The sequence below is a fragment of the Lagopus muta genome, chromosome 8, assembly GCF_023343835.1.
Source record: "Lagopus muta isolate bLagMut1 chromosome 8, bLagMut1 primary, whole genome shotgun sequence".
Classification (NCBI taxonomy): domain Eukaryota; kingdom Metazoa; phylum Chordata; class Aves; order Galliformes; family Phasianidae; genus Lagopus; species Lagopus muta.
Genome location: NC_064440.1, coordinates 18,469,109 through 18,493,267, shown reverse-complemented (window position 1 = coordinate 18,493,267; position 24,159 = coordinate 18,469,109). Strand labels below are relative to the sequence as shown.

At 36.3% G+C, this 24,159-nt stretch overlaps 1 protein-coding gene across 10 annotated transcripts in view; it reads right to left on the bottom strand.

The window, feature by feature from the left end:
* The window catches only part of MYO3B (myosin IIIB), a 193,721-nt gene that overhangs the window by 158,150 nt on the left and 11,412 nt on the right, over positions 1–24,159 (bottom strand). For all 10 annotated transcript variants that reach the window (XR_007378568.1, XM_048953066.1, XM_048953065.1 and 7 more), the window contains 5 exons: positions 9,994–10,177; positions 8,589–8,723; positions 7,095–7,199; positions 6,730–6,829; positions 3,147–3,223 (listed from right to left, as the gene is read on the bottom strand). Coding sequence is in view for 9 of the 10 variants with exons in the window: in XM_048953066.1 (XP_048809023.1) it covers positions 3,147–3,223; positions 6,730–6,829; positions 7,095–7,199; positions 8,589–8,723; positions 9,994–10,177 (601 nt within the window). In the remaining variant the exon portion in view is untranslated. The remainder of the gene's footprint in view (positions 1–3,146; positions 3,224–6,729; positions 6,830–7,094; positions 7,200–8,588; positions 8,724–9,993; positions 10,178–24,159) is intronic.

Below are 24,159 nucleotides of genomic sequence, written 5' to 3'. Positions count from 1 at the left end.
CACAGGCATATCTGAGATAAGTGACTATGTTTATGATACTGGGTTAGTTATTTTGACAAATCTTTTCCAAACAGGAAGTATGTCAAGCTAGACTTGATCCTTTTTCAATGATGCACATAATGCACACTGGTTACATCTATGTTGTTGTATTTTTTGAACAAATGTGTCTCAGTCTCTGTTTATTTCTTCGGGTTTTTACCTTGAGAATGAGTATTTTCAGGCAGGATGGTTTATAAATTTGGTATGATTTCTGACATTGATTGCAATTACTCAAGCAAAACAGCACTGTAAAAATCACCTCTAAAAATCCGAGTTCAAGAAAATATTTCATAATATTCCTGTCACTCTGTAAAGAATGTTTTACAAAGGCTTCAGAACAGCTGCAATGAAGGTGATTCCATAAATAATGCTTGCACAGTGGTTTCTAAGGTACCTTGTGTCTCTTTTGTGATCTAACTTGTTGTTATGGAGATGGTAAAATACCAACCATTTTTTTGTGAGAGTGTGGAAGATCAATTTTGGATCTGTTACAGCAGCTTCTTTTCCCTGCTCAGCTGTAATCAGCCATCCTTAGGAAACCACAGGATGTATAAGTAATATTGTCTATTTTAAAATAGACAGATTTTTGCACAAAACTTAAAATTGTTTTGCACATGGAAACAAATTTACACACTTGTAACAGATGCAAATTCCACCCAAAATTCCTCCAAATTCAAATATATCTAAAGGTATTTGCAGCTCCAATGCAAATGAGACTATTATTATTTAGGTTTAAGAGCTTACAAAGAAACAACTCACTCCCTCTTCACTCCATTTCTGACTTCATAATCTTATAAAAATGCATTATTTCTTACAGCAAGAAAGGCAAAAATTAATATTTTTAAACCTTAAAACCTTCAGTTAAACATCCAATTGACCTTAAATTTACAGAGAATACATTATCTGGAACAATTGCAGATTATTCTTCTGTATTTTTAACCTATGCCAGCCCACGAGTCCAAGTGTGCACATCCCCAGCCAATAAAAGAATTCTGTGAACTTCAGATTTTGCCAGTCAGAAACAGAGTTCTTGAACCATCTCCCATAGTTAAACAGCTATAACTATTGTTGCCTGTTTGGTTTTTTGTTTGTTTTAGACATAAACCTTGGGAAAGCAAATGAGTTTTATGTTTTCATTATTATTATCTATCACTGGTTGCATTTTAAATCTTTAAGTATTTGCTCACATTTTATTATATGTTACAGCTTGTATTACAGCTGGAAAGAATGATGAAAATGGGAATGGTGAAAATGGGAAAAGAAACAAATAAGGAAAGAATGCTCACCTACATCCAAAGATCTAGATTCACAGAAAAGACTCCACAGAGAGGGATCTCCAGAAAGAGATCCTTCCCCAGTGGCAGTCAGCCCTTAAATTGGGTCTAGCAGGGAGGGAGCAAGGCTTCACCCCTTCCAGTAACACAGCTGAATTGCTTTTACCTGTGCTCCCAAGGTTGACTCAGTTCTTTCCTCAGGTGACCAACCAGTGGCTCAGACCATGACCCAACACTAGCTGAGTCCCATACATTAGAATATACATCAACTGCTCTTTTCACTCTGACATCTCCTTCCCTTAATTGACATATATACCTACTTCCATAGTATTTTAAAAAGTGAGTAGTAGCATGGAGTACAATAGACAGACTATAAATGAACCCTTTTGTTCTTTCCTGTAAACACTTCAGTATTTACCTTCATACTGTGTCTGATCTCATGTTATCAACATGTTTGAGATTATTTTGAGCTATGCAATGCTATAGCTTATTAGTGTTTCCAAAACACCTTTTTACAATTTTTTTGGCCCAACTACTTGACAAGACAGTCTGTAATTAAGGTTACAGGACACACAGCTGAGTCAAGGTTTTCACAGTCTTAAATCAAGATAGTAATGTGGGAACTCCTCCTTCTTCCACCCTGTATTGAAATGCTCAGACAAGCGCACACACACAAAAAACCACTTCCTTGCAGCACAGTCTACAGAACATTCTGACTGTCTGACATAACATCCTAATAGAGAAGGAGAAGTAAATTTTTGAAAGTACATTAAGATCCTCAAAAGATAGACCAGCCTATTTCAATAGAGTGGACATGAAGTCCTTGTTAAATTTACCTATGCTATAAATATTGGTGCTGTTTGGGCCAGTAATAGATCAGGATGAGCATTATGAGTTGTGTCTCATAATAGGGTATAGGGTATTAATATTATTATAAATAGGGTATTAACTATCATTTTTTAAAGGACCTTTCCTACATTTAACGAATCCATCTTCATAATAGAGCAAATGGATCAACAAAACAGATCAACTAGCCAACTACAGAAAAACTGCATGCATTTCCTCAGACCAGAAATTTGCGTATAACGTAGCAGAAATCACAGACATGCACAGAATCGTGTTCACACTGTGTAAGAACATGCAGGGCCAGATTAACTTCAAAAACTTTAGTCCAAGAGAGGATTGGTCCCCATACGTGTGAAATCTCAGGAGACTTTATGACAGGGAAGTCATAAAATCTTCAAGACAACTGCATATTCAGTGGATATTAAGATGTATAATCACAAAAAAAGAACAAGAGAGTTAAGCAAAGTAGACTAAGATAATAAGAGAGAATAAATGGAAGGCTTACCCATATGCTAGGCTCACCTACAAAAAACACCAGAAGAGGGGATCTCCAGATAGGATCCTTCCCCTCTCATAGCCAGATCTTAAATAGGTCTAGGAGGGGTGGAGCTTGGCTCCATCCCTTCCGGCAGCACAGGTGAATTGCCTTCACCTGTGCTCCTCTGGCAGACTCATGGCTCACCTCAGGTGATCAATCAGAGGTTCAGGCCGTGACTCAGCAGTTCCCATACAACAACCCTTAATTACTTGGAGATCATCTGTATTTTTATGGAAACATTACAGAGACAAAAATAGTGAATATTAATACTGATCAAAGAATCCAGTTTGTACATTTTAGTAGTAGTACATTCACTGACAGAGGCCATAGATGTGGAGAAAAGTAGAAATATGGTCCTTAGATGAAAAGATATTTCTTGATTAAAGTGCCAACAGATCACGCATTACAGTGAAGGGAGACAATATAGGATTCAAAAAACATTTGCCTACCTCAGGAGCCATCCAAAAGGGTGTTCCCACTGAGGTGTTTCTACGTAGCCGTGTGCTGGTGAGCTGGGCTGAAACACCTGCAACAAAACAGAAACAAATTTGGCTTCAAATTCATTAAATCAAGTCAATCAGTTTATTTGAAGTATGTAAGAAACAAACCTCTAAGACTGAGATCACAGCTACAGGCTAAAGCGCAGTGTTACTACTGAATTCTTTGATTAATTTCATTTTTCCACAGCTCATCCTAGACAGACCACAGCTTGCTGTTTTCTTTCTGGATTGCTACAAGATTTTTTTATGAATTATCTCAGTCTGAAGCATTTTCATTCAAATTAAAAAATTTAATCAGCTCTTAATATCACAGATACCTCCTTCTGCTGTTTTTCATGAGTATATTCTGGAACATTTCAAATTCCCATCTGAATTTAAAACCTATTTTCCAGAAATGTTGTCCAAGTCTAGCTGAAATTTATTCCCTGAATGCTGCTGGCAGGAACCTTGCAGAAGTTCCTTCTCAACAAAACATTTATGCACTTATTTAAAACAAATCTTTTCCTTTGAAAAACATGGAAGCTTAAGTTCACATTGTAGCTTACACTTAGGAATTAAGCAAGTGCTTAAAACAAAGCCTGTGCTTCATTGGTTTTCTGACTGAGGCTAGGCTAGTGAAGCACAGCAGAAAAAAGGAAGGAAGGAACTAGAACAAAAAGAAACAATATTAACAAATCAAAATGAAGTTTCAAATCATTTTCTGTGCTCTTGTCAACTGTGCTCCTGTAGAACTCAGGAGCATTCAAATAAGCTGAACAAATACAATATTGACAAAAATATTTCATGCTATCATTGTTGGGAAAAAAGAAAACAAAAGAAAACATGATCTACTCCCACAGTACCACCCACAAAGAAAAACAGGTAGAAACACACCATGACATAATAGATTTGTGCCCGATTTCAGTGAGTAAGAAATTCAGACTCAAAATCAGTCATTTGTAAATTAAGCAATTGGATTGCTGTACCAAAGATTCAATTCTGTACTTATTTTTCATTTCAGTGTGATCGCAAATCTTGATTTGGTGGGTAACACTGCAAAACAGCCAATGACTGGAGTCTACAAGCCTCTGTGCATTTAACTGTTTTCTCTTAAGCTGGCCTAACTTGTAGCTGCTATCTATGGACATTCCAAAACAGCATGGAACATCAAAAAGCTGACAAAGGGGGAAAGAGGGAAGATGGTGAAAAAGAGAGAAAGAACATGAGTGAATGATGAGTTCAAGCATGTCATGCTGTTGAGTGAAGTTGAAAGAAAAAAGAAGTTGAAAAGTCACGCAATAAAAGCAAAAAAATAACTCTGTGCAATCCTCTCAGTGTACTAATATCCATACATACTGCCTTGAGTATGAATTCACTTTCTCTTCCCCCTATATAATGGATAGAACTTGCTAACAAGGTAATCTCTGAGTATTTCCTTTTATCTCCATTGATTCGGACTCTAGACCCTCATTTTGTATGCACAATTCAATACTAAATCTTGGATTATTATTTCCTTTCCTATTTTCTTCACTCCTTATCACACAACAAATCTCCTTAACATTCCTTCAAAATGGGAGAGGATTATTAGTTCCAGGGATTAGCCTAAAAATATCAAATGCATCCACTGTTTTTGTGCTCTTAATCTGAGATCTTTCAGTTTTCAGGCACTCCATCTGACTAAAGTAGAGCTGTAACGTTCTCAGCTGCAGCTCAAACTCAGCTCTTCTACAAGTTAGTACAAAATGTTTCAGACTGGATATAAGGAAAATGAGGAACACAGAATGGCCATTTCTAAAAAGCTTGATGCAAGTGCCAACAAAGAGAAACCCTAGCAGAAGCAAGAACAGGCTCCAGTTTGATGTCCTTCAGCTGTCTGAATAGCAAAACTCTAAAATAGCAAAGCTCTTCCTGAACTCTGCATTTTTCACTAAACATCTTTCACCTCCTGCAACAAATGGGACAATTCTACAGACAACAGTTGCAGCTGCAACTCAGTCCTAATTTGATCCTAAGTCCTTTCTATGACTAAAGCAGTGGGCTAGTGAGAGAAAGAGCAATTCAATGAAGCCTTAGTGCATAATACTTTGTCAGACAGAAAGCACATTTCGATATTTCCTAGTGGTTAAGTACTAGGAAACACGTGAGCGTTTGCTCATGTCTTTTTCTGAGGTACATATGTTATAATTTGCTACGATTATTGGTGAGTCTTAAATGTTAAGAAATAAAAAAGCCCCAACAACATGGAAAGAGATGAGATGCCAGAAATCTTGGGATTCTCAGTTTTCCTGAACATGCCACTTAGATTTGTATACCACAGATATGCCTTTGGACTCAGGAGCTCCAAGCTGATCTTGAGGAGCAGCTAATGCCATTGACATGTATGATAAGAGTTGTCAGAGAGAGAAGCCAATATTTCCCAGAAGGGCGCAGTTGCAAACAACGACCACACTCATAGAGAAATTACTTGTCTCCCTCATACTAGCTCAGGGACTTGCTGCAAATTTTGCTTCAGGCCATGTTTCTCCCAGCACTATTTTAATTATTACCTCTACTGTTCAACATAATGAATTTCTGTCCCTAGAAGGTACTGAGATGTTTGTTACTTTCTTGGTTCCAACTTATTTTATAATCTCCAACGCAATCATTTTTAATGTCAAATTTGTAATGCTGATGATGTCATGGTATTACATTTATTTTCCAGTATATGAATTTCATTTTTTAATCATTACTATTTGCAGGATTTTTGGCATATCATCGTATGCTACTCTCAGTTTGTGAACATTTTTCTTTATCTTCATGCACTACTAGATATGCATCTGTTATCCAAGCAATACTATTCTCAATGGTGATTACCTTACGCATTTTATGATTAACTAATGAATCACATATTACTAATAATTCGTTTCCATTGTATACATATCTGTCAGACTACATACAGCAATGTGTTATTTTTCTGAGTGGATATGTATAAGAAGAAAAATGCTGAACTGAATTAAATTTTATTGACAAGGCCCTTTCTCTTTTCCTCTCCCTACCCATCTATTTCTTACAATATTTCCAGACTGGCCATGATTGTATACAACAGCAATAATAACATATTAAATGGATATTGGGTTTTGGACACATGGGACCATTTTACCTTCTGCTCAGAGGGAGCAAAATGCTAGAGGCTAGCAAATGTCATTTCAAAGAGAAGGATGTTTTCTTTTCATATGCAAAAGACAGAATTTAAATTTAAATTAGGACAATTACTGTGAAACTGACATTTTTTGCAAAATGCAAAAAAAAGATTTGTAAATGACACTTTCAAAAATACTTTAAACAATAAATTATTATGATTGCTCTTTTAAGTTAAAAATGTGTTACTGATTTTTTGGATACCATTTTTATTCTTGGTGTATCAAGTTACTTCCCCATTTTTCCTCCCTAAAATAATCTTGATAATTGTCCCGAAAATCTCTCACTATAGCATTCTGCCTTCCCAGTGGAAAGTAAACAGATGCCTTTGGCTAGACTGCATGTATTAGAAAAACAAATGGGAAGTGGTCATTACCAAAGTCAACGAGCTTGACTCCACCTTCTGTTGTCAGAAGAATGTTGTTCCCTTTGACATCTCGATGAATGATCCGGTTATTGTGTAAATGCTGAAGGCCCTATATGCCAGCAGTAACAAAAATAAGTTTACTCCCTTATTTAAAAACAATTACCACCCTACTATTAGGGAATGTAATGAAGACAATCTGCACATAGTCTATAGAAACATCTGTCCACCAGATTACATGCTTGATACAACTCCTGCTGCAGTAATAGCCCAGAAAATATTGTCAACATTATCATTCTTTATAAATGGAAAATATATGCATGAGATGAACAAACTGCACCCTCTGCTGTCATTACAAGCCCAGTGAACAACCTTACCAAGAGAGCACCGTATAAGATGTATGATATCATAGCTTCATCCAATTGTTGGCCACAATTCAGCAAACCTTTGACAAGTTCTGTGACAGACCCTCCATTGCACAGCTGTGAAGTGGGAAGACACAAAGGGGGGAAAAAGCAAGACATGCCTTCAGTTACTCAACACGCTTTTTTAGGCTGTGAATAACTACTGCATAAAACTGTATGACAACACAAGTTCAGGGAACAACCAGATTTTTACTTTTCTATTATCCATAAATTTATCCATGTAAGGAAAATGTAATTTTTTTAAACGTCAAAAAGTCTTTAAAGTCTGGAAAATGTGCACCAAAAGCAACTGACAAGAGCATACTTAGTCGGTAAGGTCTATATAGACCTAGCTCTTCCAAATTCTACATTCAATTTTGTTATATAGAGTATTTCACAATTTTACCATAAAAAATTTCGTTATATGCAATACCACACATAACCTGTCTGATGTGCTACTTTTGAAAAAACAAAACAAAACAAAAAAAACCACATGGAAATCCAAGCTCAAATTCAAATTCAATACAAAGCCAGTAGGCATACAGTAAAAAGCAACAGCAAAACAAAGATGCTAAATCTTTGCTTTATCAATAGTTAATGGAATTTAATATGAAATGTCAAAGAACATTCATTCAAGCTACCTAATTCTACCATAAACAGAAGTTAAACGCGTTGTTGAGATTCTATGACTTAAAGGGGAAGTAAAGATTTTCCATTCTGATTCAAGTCATCATTCAAGAATAGGGAATAAAATTTCTAAAATGAACTGTAATTAAAAAGCAAATGCTAGCCTTCTCAGCCTACTTATAACACAGCAAAATGAATGTCATTGTACTGAACATCAGCCTGTGTAAAGCTCTGCATCTATTAAGCCTGGAAATTGTTTAGAAATCCTCACTCATCTTGCAAAAAATCTTTTGCAATCAGTTAGCTGCCAACAAGACTACCATGTGTCATTTTACATTTTTCACTGCAAGAATACCAATTGCCACTGAAGAATAGTAGGCATTTCTGTTGCTACTTTCTAGAACAACTAACTTTTAGTTTTATATTACATTTTCTCTGTTCATTTTGCAACAGGCAACATGTTCCTTAATTTTTTACCATGTTACTTCTACATTATGTTTTACATTTCCCTTGAGTGCTTGACCTCTCAAAAAATTTGAACGTTATTTTCTCCAACAAGAAAAATCAAGCCGTTTTTAAGCAAAACATTTTTACCAACAAGATACAGTGGTTTTTGAGGCAGAATGTGGCAACTTGAATAGAAATAAAATGTAAGGACTTTCCCTTTTTAACAAATTTTTGTGAGATTTTCAACAGTACATGACATATCATCTATCACCAGTCTTTTGATAAATCGCCCCTATCAGAAAATCATGAAAGCTGGTGACTCTCCTAGCAATAGAAAACAGAGACCCACCACATTCACTAGTTAAGATGTAATATTATCAAGATGTTTTTTACCTCAAGTACTAGCCAGAGCTGTCCTCCCACATATTGATCTGCTTTGTAGAACATCCCATAAAATCTAACAACATTAGGATGATTGGGAAGAAACTGCAAAATATTATATTCTGCTTCAATTTCTTCATCTACATCCTAAATACAAACATACAGAACATATAAACACAGTAAGCCTGTGTAAAGCAAGAATAAACGCCTATGGATAAAAAAAAAGCTATTTTTAAGCAGTTTGTACTTTTAAATGTTTTTTTAAACCAATGTTTTTTTTTTTTAAATGGTTTTCTTCCAGCGCTGCTGAAAGTACTCTTCACTATTTTGTCTTTTCCTGTTTGTGGTCCAAACAGGACAACAGATGGGATCGAATAATTTCACAAAACCTCCAAGTGGAATGTTGTAAAAATAAAAACATTAAGACAGACTATACTAGAAACTATTGAAAAGAGAAATATCAACATTCATTAAATAAGCAAATGTTACTAAGCATTTGTTAATATAACAGTTCTGTGACAATTTAAAAAAATTTGAATATCAGCTCATAGGCCAAAATTCAGAAAAATATCTAAGCAGTAAATTTCCTTGCTTCTGCAGAGACTGTAACTACTAAAAATATTAAACATTCACGTGGAGGGTTGTTCTGACTTGTTTGTTTTTATCTATCTTGAGGCTATTGTCTGATTTACTACTTTTCCCAGAATTGCACAAGAGAAAAAGCAAGACAGGCTTCAGAAGTTGCAGATGATAGAAATGCAACCTTTCATAGTAAATATACTCGCTCGACTGTTACAATCAAACTCCACATTAATCCAACCTGTACAGTGGTCAGCTAACTCTTCCACTGAGAGCAAGGGCCTTGGCTCTCAAGGGAGGTCAGGGACTTAAATCCCACTAAAACTGGAGCTAGCAGAGAACCACTTCCAAGAATTTTGCCTGGACTTTAATTATTGCCTATTCTTTAATTATTGCTTATCAGTGTTAGACACTTACAGAAGACAATTGTAAAATATAATGAAGTTCACAGTATTTCTGCAATGGAAAAAGCAATCCTTTTAGGGAACGTAGAATAAGAACATTTAAGATTAACAGTATCTTTTGTCTTCCTTCCTAAAACAGACCCCTAAGAGGAATGCCTTTGTGCTTTCCTATCACATGCATGCTCAAAGCACAGGTATCTGAATTTGTACCGGACTACTTATATAGATATAAAAATGAAACTTAGTAAATGCTATTTTCAAACAGCATGCAAGATGATGAAATTTTCAGCAGCACCTTTCAGGCTTCCTTCTGCCAATGCACTGTGCAAAAAACATTTCCTCAGGATGCATTCAATATCTTATGTTTAACTTACATTTTAAATCTGTTTAAAAATTCTTTTAAATTAGCAATGAAGTTTAATACTTTCACTTACACTAATAGGATCAAGAATCTTTACTGCTGCCAGACTCCCATCTTTCTTATTGGCAACCTTATAGACTTTACCATAAGTGCCTTTTCCAATAGTCTCTATAATTTCCCAGGTGTCTGTGGGATCAGCTAATGATTCTAGTCCGATCATACTGGAATTGTATTGAAATAATCCATACAACGGCTTCCTGAAAAAAAAGCAGACAGACATACAATGGTAAGCCTTAAGTAACTGAACTAAAGCAGCCGTGTTATGATAAAGAAATCAAATGTTGAGAAGAAACGCAGATGGAATGACAAATGAAAATCATGCAGAGAGATAAGATCAGTAGATAAAGGAAAGCAAAGAAAACACGTTAGACCATTTCTCTTTACTTACTTTGCTGCGTGTATTAACTATCTGCTTTATACATTGCTGCATATGCTAAATAATTTTGAACCCATTTCTGAACTTTTGACAATATCTGATCTCTCTTTTTATTGCATGCACTTTTAATGGACATTTTATACAACTGGTTTAACACAGCTCATGAAATGAGACCTTATTTCCTGTGTGTTAAAAAGCTATGTCATTCATGTAATGTATTTTATCTAACTCCCTGGATAATGGCCAGGCAAACACTCAGTAGGTAAAACACTTCATCATATCTGATACATCTTCAATAGGGCTATATATAACCAGTTCACTAGTTTAGACCGGCCTGGCAGGTATCATAAAATACAAAACAATTTGATAGTAGACAACAGGAATGTCATGAGAGTAACAATTATCACTGAAGATGTTTCTCAGCAATTCCACTCGTCTCTGTCTCTGTTTCAGTCAGCATGGCTGTCAGTATGCAGACCACCTCAGCTACTTTTGCACTTAACTGGAAAATTAAGTTCTGAGATCCATGAACAAACTGAAGGAGAAAAATTACAAAGTAATCTTCAAATAAGCAATTGAAGACAACACCATGGTTGACTGCAAAAGCTCCCAGCTTTTGGAGGTTAATCAGCTAGCACCTCACTCCAAATGATCCCAAACAGACCTGACTTTCAAGGTTTGAGCCATTTCCTACTGTCTTTTTATCCTCTATAACATTCCCACTGGCACTGACAACTATCTGGCACCAAGAATTTAGTCAGAAGGAATGTGAACCTGATAAAAAGTCTAAGAAATTATAAGAAATGAAGCAATGTAATTAAAGAAATAACTATGTTTTCTAATCATGCTAGAGAAGAAAATAAACTTCATTCAAATTCACATGCAGCCCAGATCTGTGTACCAGTATGCAAAATGGAAATGTTTGTTTCCATTCTTGATATCTTTGCAGGGGAAATAAGTTTTTAAATTTCTTCAAATGCCAAGAAAAAAAGCAGCGACGTGTAATTACAGAAATTTACCACACAGAAAGCACAAAACATTCCATTTCTTGATGAGGGGAGGGAAAGGGAGGAGAAGAGATGAAAGGAGAGCAGAGGAGAAAAAGAAAAATCTAGTCAATGTCATTAATCTGCTGAAGGTCAATAATAATCACGACAGTTTCTCACTGCTTGGATTCAATACAGCATGCTGCAAATAAAGAATAGTATTCCAAACACATACAGTCAGCACCTCAATGTTGAAGCAGGTCAAGAGAGAGAATTTGCTGAAATCGGTGAACAGACTGTACTGCATGAACTGAAGACAGCAATCTCAGACATGTAGCTTCTGATAAGCCAACCTTAACAACAAGCTTTACTTGGAGTAGGAAGACAAATGCAAATGTAAGCGGGAACAGTTGTATCCCAAGTTTAAAAAAAAAAAGTTAAACAGAAGCCAAAGACATATTGAACATGTCACTTTAATACTTCAAGAGAAATATTACAGACGTTCATGTGTAAAGGCAGCTGGCATTTGCCATCACTATAACAACTAGCCTATCACACAGAATGTCCAGAAAATGATGCGTAGCACTCTTCATACCAGTGTAATATTTATTAGAATGCCTCCCTTCCTAAGCTGCCAGTGTGAACAAATATATTTCTCTTTAAAATTAAAAAAAAAAAAAAAAGTGGATGAAAGAGAGAAGAAAAGTTCTAATGAGTAAGCACTTCTCTGCATTCTTACAACAACGTAGAACTTTGTTCATGTCCAGCTTAGAAGCAGATTGTGCCATAGCACAATCATCTTCTGCTTAAACTGAAAGTCTCTTCTTGAACTCAAACAATACATACCAAACACAGTTCTGTATCTGCCACCAGTGAAAGCATTCTTTGAACACAACAAAGTTATGAAATTTCTGTGACAGATGTAAAAATTTTACATTATAAAAAAGCAAAAGAACAGTATGTACTAGTATCTTAAGCATTATAAATGTCTTTTTTTTTAAAGTATGCAATTTCTGCTTTTTCTTCAGTTTTTGCTTACTTACTCATTTACTGAGCTTTACAAAATAGTGTGTCTTAAAAGAAGGGCTGCCATATTTTTATTTATTTGTACAAGGAAAAGTTACACATGAATGCAACCAATTCTATAAATTGTATTCCATATCCACAAGACCTTAACTCCAGAATGCAAAAGTTGAAATTTCTTTAGGAAGACTTCACTGCTTGCACATCAGATCTTATACCTGTTCTGCGCTTTTAAGTGATATACAAAGGGTGGCTTCTAGCTGTGAAAAACTCAAGCACTGTCCTCCCCAGAGGGAGCCTCAACCTATTTTAGACCTCCTGATTACAAGAATTTCACAATTTCTGCCACCAGATGGAGAAAACTTCTCAGTGGTTAAATCTGTTCCAAGCGGGCAAGCAAAATAGCCCACAGCAGATGCTGAAAAATTACACTTTGGCAATTAACTCTACGGGCTGGGGAACAACTTACACAAAGCTATTTGTGACTGCACACTCATAAGCTATTTAAGGAATGACTAGATGTTATCAACAACCCCCTTGCACTCTACCAAGCCTTATTTTACATACTAAAGAATGCAAAGCAAATGGACAACTAGACAGGAGTCTTGACAAGATACTCTCAGGCAGAAATGGGAGCAAATAGAAAGATTTTCTTAAAGAAAAAAAAAAAAAAAAAAAAGAGACAAACTACTTTTTAAAGTTGTAAACCAGTGTTGACTAACCCTGAGAAACAAGAGGAGAAAACAAAATCTTAACAGGCTTCAGCAACTGACAGTGTTTCTTTCAATTGTCTGTGAAGTGAGACATTCCCCATTGAGAAAATAAATTTCAATAGTTTTGTTGTTGTTGTTGTTTGTTTGTTTTTAACCACCAGGACATTCTGGAAACCTTTAGAAGTCACAACAAATCAAGTGAGACCATGTGCAACAGACTGTTTTAAGATGGCAGATACATAAACAAGTTTGATCTAAATTTAAAGAAAAAATAAGATTGCCATTAGAATTATTAATTATATATTTTACCCTCTTAACAGGAAGACAAACAGACTGCAAGGTTTGTCTGATAAAAAAAGAGTGGATGTGACAGTAAGGGCCTTGATTCAGTGACAGGATTCAGAAAGACAGGTTGATGATTGGACGTTTTCTTGAAGGTCTTTTCCAACCTAGATGATTATATCATTCTATAAAAAGATAACAAAAGAAATATGGCTTACAGGCAGTCAACAAGTCATTTTTCCCTTTGTGAACCACAGTCTTCTATAATGGCTCTAAACAGCCTCCAAAAATGCCTCATAGAAATGACATGGTATTCCAGAAGTTCTTTGATTCTCAATGCAAATTCACAAAGTTCAAACTATATTGTGAAAATAACAGAACAGACTGCACATAAATGTTATGTAGAGATTTTACATGACGTAACAACCTCTAGAATAAAGTCAAATTTTTTTTTCTGGCACATTTATTATTCTGCAGCTATCTTTCTCAGAAATGATAGGAACAAAAGGGACCCATAAGCGAGAGAAACAGTGCCAGAAATAGCTTTAGCGTTGCAGTTCTCTTTTTGGTAGTGCCTTACTGAATTTTCATACAAGAGTTATTTGCCTTATTGACTTCAAACAGGCACCCTTTTTCTTGTTTACTGTAAAACAAGATAGCTATACTGGTTTTAAAATTAGTATGATCCTCAGTGCATCCTGCGCTTTGAACAACAGTGGTATACAGCACTGTATAGTTTGAATTTTAATGCAGCTGTTAGGGACATAAAAGCAATTTCAGTTAATAGTAGTGAGAAAAAAATAATGTATACATATCTAAAAAATACTGTTCCCATATGAACAGTTCTTGCATACAGCTAATTTTTCAGCAGTACTTGACCAGCTCTTCTTGCCTGTCTTGTGAACCAGCTGGCTGATGTTCTTCTGGCATCTACACAAATTTGAAAGAATGAGAATGTCGTATTCAAAATTATGGTGGAATAGTGGAATCTATTTATAGAGAGCTCTATTTTGCTTCTACACTAAATAAATGAACCATAGATAGAGAATTCATAAGGCAAAACTGAGATTATCAGCTATGGCTTCACCCAGCCATGACAGCCCCTCTTCTGCTGGCTACTGATTGTCACATCAAGCCAGCTACCTAGGAAGAAATTGTTAGGGGAATTAACGAACCACTGAAAGCCATAAGAAAATCAATAGTCAGAACAGCTTCCTTTGCTAGTTTCCTCTTGCTGTTTCTTTCTGGCTAGTTTAAAACAAAGAGGACATCAATATCCTGAAATACAGCATACAAAAGAATCCATCAACATACCATCCTATAAGTCGGTTGTAGAAGAGCAGCTGCAAAATGTGATGTACACAGTTCACTAGAGGACGAAGACCAGTGACAGAAGATGGAGAAAGGCAGAACTATATTCAAAAGCTGTTACTGATACTATATAACTTAGGGACAAGAAGAACCATACTTCAAGTGATCACATTGTTTCACTAGGCCATCTTCAGGGAAAAATAGGACAACAGGTAATACAACTGCCGTTACTTGAAGATGAAAAGCAGATCCCTGAAAACACTCCTGTTAAATTCAGTTCACAGAACAAGTCCCTGTTGAATACAGAAACCATGAAACAGGCTCTGTGGGTACTGAAAACAGAGGTACAGAGAAAGTAGCCAGTAAACATATTCTCCCTTTCAACATACTCAATCTTAAACTTTTTAAACCTCTTACTAATTGTACTTGCATACATTTCCTCTCTCTACAAATAGCCTTCTAAATTCAGGAACACCTTTGTTACTTTCTAATCTTCTGCATTCTTTTTATGGATGAATGGAGTAACTCAAAGTTATGATCTGTTGCATTATGAAAAATTTAAGTAAATTCTTACTGCACCATCACGTTAATGGCTAAAGCATTTAATCTTTATGCAATAATGCTTTATCATTTTTGAATTGTTCATATCATATAAATCAAACAGACAAGACAACTACCCTGGGGAGTACAAACACATCCCAAGGAATTAGCCATTCTCATAAGTAAGCAATCAAAGGTGCACGGAGAAAGTGATAAAGTATAGCCTGGCCCATGACCAGTTATGCTGCAAACACAATTTTATTCCTACTTTTCTTGGAGGCCTGTGTCAGATCAGAAGGCACTGCTGACTGTGCTTTTGGTTCACAAGGAACTCATTTTATTCCACGTCATCTCATCTTGTTACTCTCAAATAAGCACCGTGATGCTCTTGAGAAAGATTACACAATTCGCAGGCTCTGGGTAAACACCTTACTGGCAGCTCCCTCAAAAACTATGTTGTTCCTCCTTTCAAAATTTCATTCTGATGTTTCTTTCTTAAAATGGACCTATGACTTCACGTTACTTGCTGCCTCTAAAAGCCAGCTTACCAGTTTACCTCATGCTTTTTTGTTGTTGAATGGGACTTACAGACAAAACACTAGTAGCCTTAAATAGAGCCCCTTAGCCTGAACAGAATGGGCCATGCTATTTAAGTTTAATTGAACACTGCCTCAATGGACTGCATAATCAAGGACTGAACAAGCAATCACGGAGGTTTTCTAGAGTAGGAAGGTATTAAAGATGAGGGTGAACTCAAACTATCTCCCCCCCCCTTTTTTTTTTTTTTTTTAATACAAGCCATCTCTGGTAATTCAAAAAAAATTCCTGGGGCTTTGCTTCTCTTCTATGTTATCTGCATTGATGTCAACACTTCTATTATATATCAAATTAATATATTAATGTATGTATAATTATATATCAAATATTTATCTTAGAAACATTCCGCTCCACTCATTTTCATGGAACTTCATACATATAACATGCTTTTTTTCTCATCTACCACAGCTGAACTTCCCAAACAAATACACACAAGAGCTGAAATGAAGATTGAATTAAAAGATTTGTAAACAGTAATTCACAGTGCTAAGAAAGGCACAAAACTTGTTCCACGAGCAGTGAAAGTACTGAATTTGATAAATCTGTGTCTTTGTAATATCCTACCATCAATAATTATTAATCTTCCTTTCCAGAGGTCAACCTCTGTTGTAGCAAAGCTGGAATTGTTAGCACACAGATGGTCCAAGCAAATTAGAACGTATAAAGGACAAAACTCAATCTGTATCTCCACCAGAGAAGGCTTTGGTTTGTTTCCCTAGCCTCCAATTTTCATGAAAACTGTAGGAACTTATTTACTTCAAGGATTACTGTTTCTCTAATAATTCTGGATAAGATCTTCTTTTGAGAGAAAATTCTCTCACAAAACTTCCAAAGACTGGTTCACCAAGGTTGAGAAAAATAGCCTAAGATCAGTGTTGATACTGAAAAATAAGGGAGGAAAAAAAAAAAAAAAAAAAAAAAAAGGTGAAGCTAAGGCAAATTAAATAGCATAATTCTTGGAAACAGCTGGTAAAAGCCAACCTGCACTTCACATTAATGTGCAGAAAATAGCTTTTGCTTTCACAAAATTAGCAAGAGGTATTATCAGCGGCAGATGACATTTCCAGGGCTTCTGGGAGGTAATTTGTATTTAAGAAAAAACAAAAACCAAAAAACCAATACGCCTTTGCACATGGCAAACCTGGTAATTTTTGAAAAGTTGACTTATCTTGTGATGTAAATGGAATCATGTTACTAACACATAAATCATTAGAGATTCCTAATGAAGTTTTCAGTACCACTGAAAATAAAGATGCTGATCATTCATGAGGAATTACAGTACATTCCATTTGTCCAACTGCTAGATGAATCAGTTCATTTCTACATCTCTGGACACCAAACATTGAATAAAATGGTGCACCTAGCCAGTTATGATGATAAAATTAAGAGATATTACTTTATAAGTACAACAATGAAACACATAAAGTCTCACAAAATATTAAACAGAAGTTATTGTCCAAGACCTGATCCAAACATTTGATAGCCAGTTAACAATTCAAATGGGAAGTTTTGATCAGTGACAATTCTATTAAAAACAGTATTTATATTACTTATATTTCTATTAGTTATCTAAACAGTATCCCACCAAACAAAACACACCAAGCAGCTACAAATGACTAACAGCTAACACATCAATTTCACCCCAGGCTAGGAATTCAGCATTAAAATGAAGTTAATAATCCCATGAGCCTTTTCAGTTATAAACTGGAGGTGGGAAATCAAGTGACTACCAGCTACAGTCCTCATGTGTTAAAAATCAATATCGAAGGTTTTCTCCATCTCCTTTGGCAGTAACTTGTCACAGCAATTAAAATGCCTGTGACAGTGCTAACATGGAAGGAAGAAGAGCTAAGAACTGAATGATGACCCTAAGACAAAAACCAGCCTCCTCACTGCAGTCTAATTACAAAAGCTTGAGATGCTTTGTGTGCAGGTGACAAAAAAAAAAAAAAGAAATCTAAAACGAATGTACAAAAAAGTTAAAAGAAAAAAACTGCAAACTTACATTTGCGACCTATTTTCTGAAATTGGTTTATATTATATTGGATTTTTCTCCCACAAAAGATAAAGAAATTCTTCAGAATTAAGAGTTTCCTCACAGTAGTGCTCGTTCTGTCAGTGCTGCACAGAACCGTGTGTTCTGCACACTAGTTCCCAGGCCCAGTACTATGCAAACAATGCAGTGCATGTTAGCTTAAGTGGCTGTCATGGAGGGTACAGATAAACTGGTTGAATCCTAGCAGCTTCACTTCGTTAATACTAAAGATCAGTGTGACACTAATTGATCCTGAGCCTAATCTATTTATCAAGTCTTTTACATACAGGAGCTGAAAGATTTAAGCCACTTAGTCATTCACAGAGAGCGAGCAACAAAACTACTCAATTTTTTGAAAGGATATTCCTACTGTTTCACAATATACCTTAATTGTATAATGAAATCAATCATAATTCAACATTATAGTGCTCCAGTATTACTTTTACAGCAGTTTTATTCTAATGAGGATTTTAAATAAGAACAGACACTCTCTTTATCCATGAGCAAAATAATAATAAACTGTTAGCCACGATACAAAGAGCAGCTCTCAGTGCTGACAATGACTCTTGCTCAAGATGAAGTATTTTCATCAGTAAGCTAGTTGTTATGCATTACCAGCATGTGTGCAGTAGCCTACCGTGACACCAATTTGCATAATTTCTCTTCTCTAACGGGCTTCGAAAATAATAATAGGCATGCTAGATAGGATCTGTTCATTTTAAACTTCCTTCAGCAGCTATCTTTATGGAGCAGTTATCAAAAGAACCTTCAAAGAATTAAGTTTAATAAATTATAGATGTATGAGGGCTGCTCTGAAAGTAATGCCTCCTGTTGTATTATGTTGGCCCAGAACATCAGAGGTGACTGTTGGTGGTATGGCAGTAGGGGTTCAACCTTCCCACAAATATTCCATTGCATTCTGTTGCCATGTGACAGACGGCAGAAAAGGGGCAGTCTGACAACATGATCTCTGACATGGAAGTGCAGTTGAAGCAAAGGTGTGGAACTGAATTCCTGTATGTGGAAAAAAATGGCACTACTGACATTCACAGGCACTTGCTGAACACTGGTGGAGAGCAAACAGTGGACATGAGCACAGAGAGGATAGCACATTTCAGCAGTGGCAAGAACGGGTTACTTCTGCCATTGCAGATTTTTACAAGAGCAGCATTCAGGCTCTTGCTCATTAGTGGCGAAAATGCAGAGCTAATGGTGGTAACAGTGTTGGAAAACAGTGTTTTGTAGCTGAGAATTTCCTCAGTCAAATAGTGTTATTGTGCTCTTTGTATTTGCTGTAGCTCCTATAGAAATAAATAGAACACGTTACTTTTAGAACAATGTACAAATTCAAGTTATGCCCCCTGGGCCAGTAACAGTTTACTCTGAATCCAGGAACAAAGACCTTAAGCAAGTCCTCAAATGATTTGATAAACATATTTTCAGCAGAAACATGTTACAAAAATCAGCAGCACAATGACAATGTCTGCTGCTACTCACAGTTAACTGTTAAACTTAAAAATCAGTTAAGGAATCCTGAGAACAGATAGACAAATGGATAGATTGTGATATGCATAGGAGTTGCAAGAGTTGTTATACCTGTATATAATATTTAATGTTGCCTTAATCTACAAGGAAGAACAAAAATATCTTTGTTTTCTGCTGGTCTGAATCCTAAAAAGACATAAAGCCATTACCATTTATTAACATTTTAGGCAAGCAGAAAAAATAACCCAATAGCAAACTCTGATGGAAAGGAAGCTTTAGAGAGAAAAGTGAAATAGTATTCCACCACCATGACATTTTAACTGATGACTGCTTTCTCAACTTCATGACTTCTGCGTTTGTATATTCTGACCTGTAAAGCAAATAACACTGCTATACTATCATGATTCTCCAGGTATTCATCTGAAAAGAAACCTTGCTTTGTGGCTGCAAAAAGGATTTCAGACCTGAGTGTACTTTATTATACATTCTTATGCACAGTCATTGGCAAGAAAGACCTGATTTTTCTTTATTGAACAGGGGAAGATTCCTGAACATCCAACACAATTTACACACAGACCTTATCCCAACCAATGCAAAAACTCATCACCAAACTGCTTAGCCATCCCAGTGAGGGAAATGGGACACAGGTGTCTTAGGAAAAACAACAGATGCCAATACAGACACAAGCAAAACTCCGAGCTTGCTCCTGCCAGGTATTTCACACTGAGAAGCACTAATCAACTTCAATCCCTTCTGATTCAAAGGATTTGGAGGAGATTAACACCTCCAAGAGATGTGATCTTCAAGAGAGTACAATTTAGTAAGAAAATAAAATGAAGTAATAACAACAAAAACTCTGGGAATTTTCAGAACAGAATTTGAAAACAAAAGAAAGGAATGAACTGGCCTCTGTCTCACTCCAGTTTATAGGAAGGAGATGAGGTTCTTTTAATATCTGTATACCCGGCATGAGATTAAGAAACAAAGAAATATGGGAGCTTGATATCTATTTTCTGTGTTACCAGCAGCATACAGGAAGGAGGATGCAGCATTGTTTGCACCACATTATAACCTACAGACATTATGTTTTACCACATCACAGAAGCATAGAATTACCAAGGTTGGAAAAGACCCACAAGATCACCCAGTCCAACCATCCACCTATCATCAACGGTTCTCACTAAACCATGTCTCTCATCACAACGTCCAAACGTTCCTTGAATACCTCCAGAGTCGGTGACTTCACCACCTCCCTGGGCAGCTCAATTCCAGTGCCTGACCACTCTGCCAGAGAAGTAGTATTTCCTAACGTCCAGCCTGAACAGAGCAACGGGTCATTTTCAACAAGGACGATGCTAAAATTAACACCAGAAAATAACTATGTATTTAAGCAAAGAGTATCTACCAAAAAACAGCTTAAAAGAAGAATAAAAGTGTGATAGGCAAAGTAGCAACTGATTTCATTCATTCTAGAAAGATAACTTTACACGAGACAGAGTGATGTGTTGTAAGGGTTTTGCTACTTTGCTTCAGGATGCTCCTTTTACATTTAAAGTATACAAACCTAAGGATTAAGAGAACCCATGAGATGCTCTTGACTCTAACTTATCCCCTGTACCACAGAAGTATTATTTTCTTACATGCTTCTGGTTCTCAGTTCACAAATGAGATGAACTGGTGCCTAACTGACTCAGAGTTGTATTGAAACTTACTATCACGTAGGTAGATATGCTTATACCACCAGGTATAAGCTGCTACATCTCTCTGATGATTACAGCAATATTACACCTAACAATCTGTGGTAATACCCTCACAGAACTCTCATCCGCCATCCTCAGGTGATTGTGCAAACAAGCAACCCCACGGACTGCTGGATTTGTAAGCGTCCCTTGAGGCTCAGATAGCGTGCATATCAGCCTCTCAGTCTGCTACTGTCATGAGAATATGACCTGTGGACCAGCTCAGCTAGCTGCACAGCTGTGCTAGCAGCTCCTTGCCTAATGCCCTAGCATGCCTTCTCAGAGCTCTGTAATAGGGCTATACTTGCAACATGAAGCAGATAAACGCAGATGTTATGGGGCTTTGGTAAACCCCTTTAATTGAGCTATTACAAAAAGAGACGTACACAGTCAAAAAATACCTTCTCATAAAACATCCCTGTTTCAGCCTTCTGACATTGCAAACTTTTTCACCTTAATCCACTATACTTAGCAGTCCTCAATACCTCCTTCAAGCTTGTGTTGTCTACCCTGAAAACACTGTTGGCCATTTCTAAATTACTCTTCCTGGTCTCAGTAGCAAGCTCCCTTTTTGTAGAGTCTGATTTTCCATTAAAAGAGCTGGTAGGTATCCTTTACCAGTAGTCTCTCAGTTTTCCTTAGTAGGTAGTTCTTCAACCCCACTTTGTGACCAAATCCTCCAACTGAAGTTCAGTCTCCCAGCTTAAGATTAAGGCTTGATATGAGGGATACTCTAGAAGTAATGCCTCCTATTTTTCAGGAAGATATTACTGGTATGGCAGTAGAGGTTGAGCCTTCCTGCCAACATATTGCAAATGAGAAATTGCTCTATCAAATAATGTTATTGTGTTCTTTGCATCTCTTACAGCTCCCGTGGAAATAAACTGTAGGTTGCTCTGAAAGCACTGCCTCCGATGATTCCCTAAATTGTCCAGACTGTCAATATGCTCAGTTTAGATGTACATCTCTGTAAACAGACTTTATCACAAAACTACTACTCATGCATTGGAAGGATTTTTTTTTGCCTAGCTTAAAACGGTAATGGTTGCAGCAAGAAGATACTCCCTTGAGGGCCTTCCATCAAAAAACAGTATTTTGAGATAGTTTTTGTAAACTGCCGTATCTGATTTATATCCTTGAAGTATCAATTGTACAAAAGGTAATTTTCTACCATGAATTATTTATTTCCTGTTGTAATCAGTCATCTGAGATAGTCATAAATATTTATACATCCAGTTAATTCACTAATTAAAACTGAACTAATTCTAAAAATGGGGTGTTATCTCAGAGGCACACTGACCTAACGCTCTGCTCAACTTTTACATTAGTGAAGCCAGCCATCATACAGAAGGCAAAGCATGACACAGAAATGCATTAAGATATCAGGACAGAAGAGTGTAGTGTGTACCCTAGAAATATTATTTCACTATTCTCTCATTTCCCAGTTTATAAAATTAGAGATAACATTGTCTACCTTTGCACTCCTTTGCAATCCTTGGGCTTCTCACTACCACTGAAATAATCACAGGAAATAATCTTTAGAGACTGAGTTACTTGGACCCATGCAATTTCATTACCCTTCACAATTTCTAAGAAATGTTTTGGACTGCTAGCTGCCTGACAGTAATGCCTACAGATTGCAGGAGCCTATAGGCACAAATTTCTCAGTTAGTCAACTGTATTGATACCTCTCACTCAAACCACGTCAATGTGTTAATAAAAGGATTTACTTACTACATCCACAATATATAATACAGTTTACCAAGGTTTATAACACTACAAGATAACAGAAATTAAATAATTCTACATGTATCTAGACTTAGATCAGCATTAAAGGTTTTTCTTATCTAATAAACTCACAGGTCTTTTTCAGCTTATATTCCCTCACCTCCTCAGAAGGGAATGAAATAATTTTCACTTTATGAACCATCCCTGTCTCTGAGATAATTCCTCTTTGTCCTCTCCCTTAAAACTCAAACCACTACTTGTTCATCTATGAAAGGAGTAATCTGACCCCTTCATCAAACTATATTTTGCCATCTTCTTCAGCAGCTGATGGCCTTAGGCCTAATGAGAAGTCTCACCTGCCCTTAACAAACTTCAATGATTATTCACATCTGGCTAAACTTTTCACAAGCTGTCAGTCCCTTGTGAAATATGACATTGCCTGGAAAATGGTTAAATCTAAGAAACAAAGCCTCTCCCTATATAAAAAAGTAAACATTAGTGTATTTTTTATCTGTTAAATAAACAACCATACTTTAAAGAGATACACAAATAGGATCAAGGTGTTTGTCTCATTTAACAGAGTCTTTTAAAGTGGCATACATTAATAACAAAATTTGCAGGAGTTACTTACAATCCTATTTTTGAGGGATGTTGTAACAAAGTAGCTCCAAGTTAGGACTATGAGTTCTTTGTCTATCTGAGTCCAGAATACTGGGGAGACATCATTCTCATGAGTGTTAAAGCAGAAGCTCTACTGAGAACACTACCAAGTAATGTTACAGACTGTGCACATTACTTTCCTCTCATCACTGATGAAAAAGGTCAGTCATCAAAAAGACTTTTAAAAGACTGATGATTTTTGGACTGAAAATTCATGCGTCTTACATTCAGTGGAAAGAAAAAAGACAAGGACAGGTTGGAGAAAGCTGTGTTCTCTGAACAATGACTCCCTTTCAAGGATCTCAGGCCTATCGTGAATTCAGAAATGATTCACGGGACTCCTAGGCTCCAGAAAGAAATAAAGGAGGAGGAAAATCAAGTTGCTATAAGCTACAGTTCATTCTGTACCTTTAACTATTGGATGCCTGTGAAAAGTAAAGAAAAAGTCAGATAGTAGATTCTGATGCAGATGATGCGTTTATAATTTTCTGCTAATTCAGACATAGAAAGAATGTACAGTGAGTGCAGTTTTACAGTAACAAAAGGAATGTGGTACTCCACGTGAAAACAAAATCCATTCAAAGTTGCTCTGCGTGTACAAAGAAAATAATGAAAATCCATCTCCGTCAAAAGATAAAGAAACAATCATGCAAGTGTGGAACTTATATAAGGCCCTGATAAAAGATCTTATCATGTTCACTCAA